Here is a 10,500-nt window from a genome sequence, read left to right as displayed (position 1 = left end):
CGTCAATTCTGCCCTTGCCTTTGGACAAGGGCTGGCAGCGGGGATGCCAGGTAGGGGCTCCAAGGGAGCCGCAACTTCTGCAGTGCCCAGGGAGACCAAAGAAAATCATATATTGTGTCTCAGCGTGGTGTCGTGTCTGCCTGGCATTCGGCTGTATTTTGGTTTTACTGTTTTTCGGTTTTAATCTGTGGGTATACAAGGCAATAGTTATATGCTACTGACAGTTTGTTACTTTGTGTCTCACCAACATAGTTGATTTGAGAGGTTTTATTTTTAATATTAAAGAATGCTTTATGATACATAATTTCAAAAATAGATAACTTTAAGTCCCATGTCTTGTTTGCATATGTGTGCATACTGAACAACTTCAGCATACAGTGGGAGAGTTGGAAGTGCAGCATGTTCACATATATGAAAAGTCCCAGCACATGTCGTACTTAAAAGGGGAAAGAAATAGTGCTTTTGTATTTTAAGACTTTTTTTTAATCTGTATAACTGAATTTACACAGAGGGCAATGCTAGTATAGTAGGTTTGGGCAGGGGGTTGCGGGGGGGAGGAATTGTTCTCTACCTGAAAGTCTTACCAGTGTCAACTTGTAGACTGTTAATACAGTGGGTTTTTTTCTTCAGGAGAAGCAGAGCTGTTCTTGCTTTTTCTATTCAAATTTTCCTTTAAAAACGCTGTACTTGTCTGTACACTTGTACTTGCACTGTACTTGTCTGAAGACGATTGATCTGCTCTGTGTTGCGTAGCTTGATACCTTACCTGCGCACCTGTAATTTGCCTCTTCAGGTTACCCAGTGCTGGCTCCTGCTGCTTACTACGACCAAACAGGTGCTCTCGTGGTGAATGCAGGGGCCAGGAACGGCCTGGGGGCCCCTGTCCGTCTGGTAGCGCCCGCTCCAGTCATCATCAGCTCCTCTGCTGCGCAAGCAGGTGAGTCCCAGTCCTGTCAAGTGAAAATCTGCTCTGTCCCCAGCGGAGGGTGGACTTGAAATCCTCTGGGCTCTGCTGGCAATGATGACACACTTGCCCTCACTGAGATCCGTTGCGGGGTTGTTGTTGAGAACATCCTCTGTGCTCACTGCGGGCTGAGCCTCCAGAACAGCCTCAGAGAGGTAGCGTCGCATAAACTCATATTATTTTGCAGAGTTTCACGACAGTTATTTAAATTTGTCTGCTGGCATCTACTTTCTCACGTAATAAAAGCCTGTGTAGAACTCCCAAATGATCACCTTGCGTAAAATGCTACATGCCTGGCCTGTGCGATGAGTTGTTTTGGGTTTTATTAGGGTTCTTTGGGAGTTCAAGGCTTTAAAAGGAATTTTTCAGCCAGGATTTGTGCGTATAAGCAGTCTTTGCCAGTGTTAGTAACAGATTATGAAATGGGCCTTTTAATTGTTTCCTTGTAGATCTTGTTTATTTTGCTTTTTCTTTTACTTTGGAACTGGCTGAGAAACAAAGTGTACTTGGTTTTGATGTTCTTAGCACCACAGGATTGCATTTTGTGCACTAAAGGACAATTTTGCTTATTTCAAAACTTGTTTCAAACTGGATATTGCTAAGTTTGTGGCTGTATTGATTTGAATCTTAGATCTTGGGAGAAAGGGAACATTTTTGTGTGTTTGATCTATGTAACTGTATAATACAAATAGTAATAATAACTAAGCATTGTTGGTGTTCGGTGGCTCTGTGCAAGACTTGTGGAGCTCAGATATGAAGTAAAGAGACTTTGCGCAGAGTTTGATGTGACAGGAAGATTTTCATCTTGGAGAGGAAAGAAAAAAAATCTATAGTAAATATAAGGAACCTGCTAAGTTTTAACTTCCAAAACTGCTACGAAAATGGATTTTTCAGTCTATGCTTCCAATTACTTTCTCTAGCGGTTGCAGCGGCTGCAGCTTCGGCCAACGGTGCAGCGGGCGGCCTGGCAGGAACGACAAACGGACCATTTCGCCCCCTAGGAACTCAGCAGCCCCAGCCCCAGCCCCAGCAGCAGCCCACCAACAACCTGGCATCCAGCTCGTTTTACGGCAACAACTCTCTCAGCAGCAATTCCCAGAGCAGCTCGCTCTTTTCTCAGGGCTCTGCCCAGCCTGCCAACACTTCCCTGGGCTTCGGAAGCAGCAGCTCTCTTGGTGCCACGCTGGGGTCTGCGCTGGGAGGATTTGGGACAGCAGGTAAGAGCAGCAGCTTCTTCATGGAGGAGGGGGAGAGAAGCAGGGAGCTCCAAGCACTGCTAGTGGGCTTGTGAGCTGCTGGAGCTGGCACTGGTGCACCGAGCTGCTGAGCCCTCTTCTTCATCCCTCTGAGGTTAAATGGAAATTTTGCTTTAGGGACTACTTTGGCTTTCAAAATCTGCAGCGGTTTCTGGTGAAAAATCTTTCAGTAGATATTATTACAAGTACCAAAGTAATGATTTGTTCTGTTCTACACGTCGTCGGACATCCCCTTGTTGCTACAGATGAAGGTTTTAAACAGCTTTGGGTTCCCTTGCCTTTACCTGCATGTGCTTGGTGGTGATACTGAACTAACAGGAACTGGCTCCAGAGTGGTAACTGTCTGTGTGTGAACTCTTCCCTCAGAATAATGGCTAAGTAACTTTTTTGTGATTTTTTTTTTTTTTTAAAAAGCTGATCTGAGGTGGTTTCCATGCTTTATTCAGGATTTGTTTCTATCATACACCAAAAAAAAGTCACTTAGTATGGTGGCAAGAAATGTTACATACATGGTTAGACTAGATGACCTTTAAAGGTCCCTTCCAACCCAAAGGTTCTGTGATTCTGTGGTTTGTTTTGATTTGTTTGTTAGGCAGTTGGAAACAAAGACTTTTTTCGGAATAAAACCAAACCAGACAGATGTATGTGGGTTGGGTTTTTTTTCCTTAGGTTTGGGGTTTTTTTTTTTGAAGTAGAACAATTCTTTTAATTACTGCTTAGTCTCAGAGGTAGTAATTATGTCCTGAACTTTCCTGCTTTCATCAGTGTGAAGGGCAAGTTAAAACATGCCTTTTGAACCTCCTCTATCGGAAAAGGTTGAGGGACATACTGTAACTGCATCAAATCACAGTTTTAAGTAAAAGTTATTCTAAATACTTTTCTTAAAGCCAGCCTGACAATTTGAAGGATCTTGGTTTCAGATAAACACAGCATTCACTTCTTTCACTTCAATTTATTTAACTAACTGAATTCAATTACTAGTTTGCTCAATGCCAAGATGTGCAAACTTGTTTTCCCTCAATCAATGAATAAAAATGTGAGGCTGTTGCTTCTAGAACTTGTGTGCAGTCATGAAAAATGACTAGTTCATTACAGTTAACAATTTCTCTATTTATTAAACCAGTTTTTAATGCAAAATTGATTTTTTTTCCTCAAGTTGACAATGCATTTAAAGAGTTTGTATTTGACTATCAAGAGAACTCTTTAAAAAAATATTGGGTTTATGTGTTAAATTGAATTCTGATTTCCACCTCAGTAAAGCTTGGTGCAAACAGGAGCTGTTTTCTAATATGATGAAAGGTGAGGGTGAGCACAAGGATTTCAACTAAGTGTACACAAAGCTATATGTGCTCTTAAGTAAACATGAACAGATAAAATCTCATGTTGGATTTGTTTTAGCTCTAATGGCCAAAGAATAAGTAAGAGGCAATGCTTGTAGGGCAATTTAATATCTTCTGTTAAACTAAGTGATGTACTTAGGGGAAAAGAGCTTCGAAGTAGACGAACGTTCTTCTGAAGGCTCAGAAGCAAAGCGCAAGTGTTTGTGTCCAAAAGCCAACACGTTCGCTGTCATTTCATTCTGTCACTTCCTTTAGGTAGATTTTTATCTTCTTGATCTTTCTGCGTGTAAATTTTTGGAGCTGTATTTCTCGATGCATTCTATTGGTATAAAAACTGCAAAAGTATAAATGCAAAGACAGGATTCAAGCTAATTATTTATAGTAAGGATTTCTGCTTGATTATTAACAACATGGTTTTGATTAACGCATTTTGTTTGGGCACATGCAACACCCTTAGGAAAGCGACAGCCTGGTGCAATGAAATTATTAACAGGTGCTGTTTTGTGGGCTCTCCAGCTATCCAGATGTCTTGGGCAGCTTGCTGACACCACACAATTTTATTCTCTTCCTCTTTCCAGTTGCGAACTCTAACACGGGCAGTGGCTCCCGCCGAGACTCCCTTACAGGGAGCAGTGACCTGTACAAGAGGACATCCAGCAGTTTGACACCTATAGGACACAGTTTTTATAATGGCCTTGGGTTTTCCTCCTCTCCTGGACCTGTGGGAATGCCTCTGCCTAGCCAAGGACCCGGCCACTCTCAGACTCCACCACCTTCCTTATCTTCCCATGGATCATCTTCAAGTTTAAACCTGGGTAAGAGCTGCAGTGCCACTGTCCCAGCACTGCAGGTTGCTGCTCTGCTCTCCCTGGGTGCAGAGATGTGAAACACCTCACTGCTGGGTGGGTGAGATACCTGCTGCCCAGTTGCTGCTCTTGTTCCTGTGGCAGGGTCCCTGCTTTTGCAGAAGTATGTAGAACACTGAAGCAGGAGTTGTAGCACCTATGTTATGTGTTTGTGTCTCACAGTAGTTCAGCTGTTAAACAGGAAGGTTTCTGTATTGTGTCCTGGTTTCCTTATCTTTAAATTATGGAAAACACTTCCAAGTGTTTGAAAAAACAAACTATTTTTTCTCGCACAGATCTCGGTAACAACATCGGTTGTTTTTTCTCCTTGAATAAAATAGTTACGTAGGGCTGATCCTTAAACTTGTCAAATGTTTTAAAATGCCCATTAAGTTTTTCATAATAAATTAATGAGCTTAGAATACAGTTTCTTCTTTTAACCAAAATATGCAACGTTATCTGGAGCAGTGGTCAGCTTGTAGCTGAGGATTTTGTGAGTTTGCTTTTGAAAATTTCCTGCCAATCTGGCCTTATCAAAAGCACATTAGTGCATGGAAGAGGCTTTCTTAGTTTTGGTAAGATACATTACTTTATGCAAGGTACATCTTCTGGAAGAGATTCTAGTTGGCCCAGAGATTACATACAATAAAGTAAATCTTTAAAATAAATAAATCAAATATTAAATAATAAAGCGATGCTCATCTGAACTTCCTGAAGTGTTCATTTCCAGGCCTCATAAACAAGATAGGTTATTCATTGCATCTGTACCGGATAATTTAGTATTTGCTCAAAAAATCGCTTTGTTTTGGTTCTGACATGTTACCTGTCTGGATTTAACAAAACTTTTGGTTATCAGAACAGCTTTCCATCCATATACACACTCATCAAATACTATATTTATCATGTTTATTACATGCATGTGTGATAAATTTGATGCTGGCTAAAGGTTAGCATGGAATAGTGATAAATATGATTGTTTTGAGATCAAGTTTAGATTTACCATCTTTCCTTGCTCACAGCTTTAATAGAATTGGAAGGGTTTTAGCTTTATTTATGCAGCTGTACAGTCCTTAAGCTGACAGTTAAGTAGCTACAATAAATTAATGCTGAAGACTAACCAGATTCCGAATCTGGCACTAGAAAAAGTCTGTTGCCCCTGCAGGCAAAAAAAAAATGAATCTTAAAATCTGGATCAGAGGAAGGTTAATCTGTTTGAGAACAAACTCTGGAAAGAAAGTGGAGTTCCCATTTACATAAATGGGTTGTGCCCCAGAGCAGTTAGCGTGGGTCTTCCCATCTTGAAAAATATTCCTCTGCTTGTAGCCAAGTTTCCTCTGTGGCTCACTTTGTGCTTGGTAATGCCGCAAGAAAAATATCATATAGACTAGGAACTGGGGTTTTTCAGTCTGGAGAAGAGGAGGCTGAGGGGAGACCTCATTGTGCTCTACAAGTACCTGAAAGGGGGTTGTGGCGAGGTGGGTGTTGGTCTCTTATCCCAAGTAACAAGCAATAGGATGAGAGGAAATGGCCTCAAGTTGTGCCAGGGGAGGTTTAGGTTGGATGGGAAAAAATTCTTTACTGAGTGGTCAAGCATTGGAACAGGCTGCCCAGGGCGGTGGTGGAGTCACCATCACTGGAAGCATTCAAAGAATGTGTGGACGTGGCACTTCAGAAGGACGTGGTTTAGTGGGCTTGGTGGTGTTGGGTTGATGGTTGGACTTTTGATGATCTTAAAGGTCTTTTCCAACCTTAGTGATTCTGTGATTTTGTGATTCTGTTTTCACCTTGAAATCTATAAAAGGTCATTTTATTTTTTTAAGTTTCTCTTTCACCTCTAATGGAATACAGGTGTTGTAGTTTCCTTTGGTTATAAGGTAAGTTTTAATGCAATAAAAACAGAACAGGCATTGTTTTGCCTTATAAGAAGCTTGAGGCTGATTCCTTTTCTATTTGGGAGTGATATCGGAAGTAGTTTGTGATAAAGAGGATGAGGAGTATTTCTGAATATCTAAAAATGAAAGGACAGATGGGAACACCCAAAAACGTTGTTTGCAAAAAGGGAAATTAGAGCAGTCGGGTTTAGAACCATGTGCTACCACTGTGTTACGTGGTGGGGGGCAACCTGGGGGAGTCACTTCAAATAACTGATTTCAGGCTTATACAATGACATAAGAAGCTGGCACTAAATCTGACTTGCAGTCAGCAGATCTATGATTCAGTGCAGTCTGAGCTGTGGGTTTGACTTTGTCACGTTTCATGCATGTGCAAGTCAGTCATTTGTTGGGTTGGTGTTGCGTGTAAAGGTTCAGCTCTGGCTCTTTGGCTTTCTGAAAGCTCATAGCTGTGAAAAATGGTGTGTATTTATCAAGCTCGGTTTCTGGTGTTGTAAAGTGACCTTGTGAAATGTCTGGGCAATCACAAGTACCTGAAATAACCATGCAGCCAGTTCTTACAAAAAGAATGACTGGAGGAGGAAGGCCAAGCTAAGTACATGCATACAGCTCTGAGTTTAGAGCAGCGGCACAGCTAGGATAAAGCACCTGTAAATAAATCTGCACTTTTGGGTGCTAAAGGCTGCAGGGGCCCTCTTCTTCCCCAGTATTGATCAAAATTATAGAATTGTAAATTACTAAATACAATTTTACTCTTTTTTTTTAAAATACAAAATTTAACTTTGGTCAGGTTACGTTTCGCACCAGTTCGTGCAGTCCCACAAGCAGTTTTTGTCAGCCCTTGTGTGTGTAGCTGGCATGGTCCCAATAGAAATACTTACCCTGCTGCAGCCGGGGTCTGCATATGTCCAACCCTGGGTTTTCCCAGTTTGGAATGGGGATCAAGACTTGCAGCAGATAGGTAATTATTTTCATTTTATGATATTCTTGCAGGACCTGCTTGTGGGAGAGGTGCCGTGTAGTATAGTGAGCCTGTAATTTAAAAGGCAGGATCGATGTGAGGAAGCTGATAGATGCATGTGGGAATTTAATTTGTTAGAGGTTTTTGGGGGGAAAACTGGCTGGGGAGTTGATAACCAGTTAGCTGTGACCCACTGGGAGGGCTGTCGGGCTGCGTCTCCCTGGCCACACCCCAGCACTGGGCCGCACGGGGTGACAGGTTGGGGCAGTGACGCTGGGGGGTGTCGTGGGGGCTGCTGGCTCCTGCCTGCCCCAGCCCCGGGGAGGCAGCGTGGGGTGCCCTGGCCTGGGTGGGTGCTGCCCTCTGCGCTGAGCCCTCCGTAGGGGACAGCAGCAGGGATGTCTGCTCTGCCGACGTTCTCACAGAGCTTTCTTTTAATTGTGTTTCTCATACAGGGAACTCCTGCCTTGCAGAGCAATTTGAGGGCCTTATAAAAGTCCCCTGGAAGCTTGCTGAAGTAGTGCTTTGTTTTCAGACAGCAGCCTTTGTGCTTCTTCCCCTGTGCTTTCCTTTTGACTCATCCTTTCATTGTCCTTTTCTTTCCCAGAAATCAGTAAGTCTTTCAGGTTAACGTCTGTCTCAAGTGTCCCAGCAACCACCGAGAAGATGACTTACCATTTCAAAATAGGAAACGCTCAGTTGTTACAGCTTTGGTGTGAGTCTTGAGTAACGCATCTGCCTTGGAGTCCCCAGGATAGAGTCTCTGCGCTTTGTCCTCCTCAGATACAGATTTTTTTTTTCCTGACATATCCCAGACACTTAAGGAAATACGGTCAATATGTTTAGAGACAGAACCACACCGCAGCTGTCCCTTCTATACAACCTCCATGTATTGTATACAGCACTCGTTTGCTGTCGTATGTGGATGCCAAGCACTTTGCATGGGCAGCATGGTGTTAGCACAAGAAGATATCTCCACACGGTTTGCAGACCCCCTTTTGGAGTATGGTCTGAGGACACAGGAGAAACTATCAGTGCCAACATCTTGCAGGATTCCTTCGGGGTTTTTGCCCCTTTATTCTACCCTAGTGTCGCTAAGAGTTTCAGGAGCTTCCAGCCTCTGTGTACCGCTCTTGAACAAGGAGCGGTTTCTTTGTAGTTATTGGTAAGATCCCACTGAAGTCTGGGATCTGGCAAAGCCACACATTGACATAAAGGAGCTTGAGGTGCTCCAGGGTTTCCTGCCTTTGGTAGTTGACAGGTGGGTTTTGGAAGCATTTGATTTGGGAACCTGTCCCCCACAGTCTCTTAATTCCCAGTATGATGTTGAACATCATGGGGAGACCTGCAGTCAGTATCTCCATTGGAAGAGGGAGAGGCGGGTAGAAAACTGTAGTAATTTCTGGTTTATTTTGAATCTCCACAGAAGGTTTTTCTCAGAAAGCTTCTGATGGAGAAGACTTTGTACAAACAGTGCTTTCCCTCTTAACTAAGAGATAAGGCATAGGTGATAACAGTGTGAGTGCTAAACCCTTTCCTCTTACAGCCATTTGCAGATTAGCAGGAACTAGTTTTCCACTTCAGCGCTTTAGTGCTATGCTTGCTCCAGGCTTTCAAAAAACAAGTGGTAATTCTGAACTCTTTGAATGCCGTGGAAAAACATCAGTACACCATTGCTCAGCTTGTCACTGTTGGATTTTCTCTACCTGAGGTGATTTACTCTTCCTTTGAATATCCTGGTCCTTCCAGCAGTAAGGAATATCACTTGGTCACTTTTCAGAATTCTTGCTCAGTTAAGAAATGGAGTATATAGAGAAGGTGATGGCCACGCCATTGGCAGGGCAGCATAAGAAAGCTGTGAACAAGAAGCTCTCAAGTCTCCTTCTCCTTGAGGTTTGGCACCGACTCCGGAGAAGTTGGAACGTGTTTGCCCAGCTCAGAGACAGAGGAGCTTAATTAGGCTGTTATCAGATACTTAATTCTCATATAGTGTTTCCTGTACGGGAGCTTCCTTCAGGCACTGGTGGTGGAGGAGTGCAGTTCACTTGGCTCTTTTTAAATTTTATTTAATATTTTTGTTTCAGACGCTGTCATGCACACTGCCAGGAGAAGGTCTGTTCTCTTTGCAGACAGCTTACCGATGTTTGCCTTGAAGGTCTTCCCTCCTTCGCAAAGGCTTCTTGTAGCTTTTTTTGTTTGTTTGTTTCCAGGTGATTTGCCCTCTCTGCCTCACATTGGCCTTTCAGGTGGCAGCTTTCCCATGTGATAAGGGCATTTTTCTTGGGAGGACTTTGTTCCACTCAGGAAAAAACATACTTGCTCAAGGCATCTTGCAGCCTTTGACCAGCAGAGGGATCCCAAGCCCTGCAAGAAAGGGAAGAGTCCTCTGCAATAGCTCTGAAGCAAATTTCAAAAAATTACAGGCAAAGAAACGGTCTTAAAGGTTTAAGTTGGTTCCTATCAATGCTTGCAGTTTGCTAGCTGTGTGGTGCATCATTACCTATTCCCCATACCTGCTACTGGGTAACTCAACAGCTGTCTTAATGGGGGTGAAAATCTTTAGGGCATTGTGAAAGCACAGGATTTGTTCAAAGTATTATTTATTTATTGTTTTGAATTTATTGTTATTTAACTGTACTTAATAGTGATTTGGTTTTTATATCCAAAATTTTTATACTTGCTTTTTGCTGCCTCTTTCTTACCTAATTTTGACTTAATTCTGTCCCTCTTCCCAATATGTTTCTTCTAAATCAGTCCTTCACACAGCAGCAGGATAGGTGAAAAAAGCTAAGGATGGAGGATAAGGTAATTTGAAACAGCAAGTTAGCGAAAAGATGCAAGTGGTATGATTGCCATTTGTGTGTTTTAGACAGTTTTGAGGCAGTGAGGAACAGAAGTTGTTACATTCTGTTCTTTGCTGAAATCTACAGCTGTTCCTAACTTAACACAACGGTGCCATACTAAGGAACGATGCTTGAACGCATCCCCACCGAAATTATTTTGGGGGCAGTTCATTTAGCTTAGCTGAGAACACTTCCTAGTTGAACCGTGTCAGAAACCCATCTTGGTGGTAAAGGAGTAATTAGCAGTAAAATGGCATGCACAGGTTGTAAATTAATCCCTCGACCACTTTATTTCATCTTGTGAAATACCCTTGTTTTTATGACTTGCAGGAGGGCTCACAAATGGGAGTGGCCGTTACATCTCTGCTGCTCCTGGCGCTGAAGCCAAGTACCGCAGTG

General features: G+C 42.7%; 1 protein-coding gene across 1 annotated transcript in view; it reads left to right on the top strand.

Moving 5' to 3' along the window:
- The window catches only part of PUM1 (pumilio RNA-binding family member 1), a 71,563-nt gene that overhangs the window by 49,663 nt on the left and 11,400 nt on the right, over positions 1-10,500 (top strand). Inside the window, 5 exon segments of the mRNA XM_010289082.1 lie at positions 1-50; positions 794-937; positions 1,885-2,181; positions 4,139-4,375; positions 10,432-10,500. The exon segment at positions 1-50 is cut by the window's left edge and continues 107 nt beyond it; the exon segment at positions 10,432-10,500 is cut by the window's right edge and continues 2 nt beyond it. Coding sequence (XP_010287384.1) covers positions 1-50; positions 794-937; positions 1,885-2,181; positions 4,139-4,375; positions 10,432-10,500 — 797 coding nt within the window.

This window comes from Phaethon lepturus, unplaced genomic scaffold (genome assembly GCF_000687285.1).
Source record: "Phaethon lepturus isolate BGI_N335 unplaced genomic scaffold, ASM68728v1 scaffold19456, whole genome shotgun sequence".
NCBI lineage: Eukaryota > Metazoa > Chordata > Aves > Phaethontiformes > Phaethontidae > Phaethon > Phaethon lepturus.
Note: the sequence above shows the minus strand (reverse complement) of the source record. Positions and strands in the feature narration are given on the sequence as shown.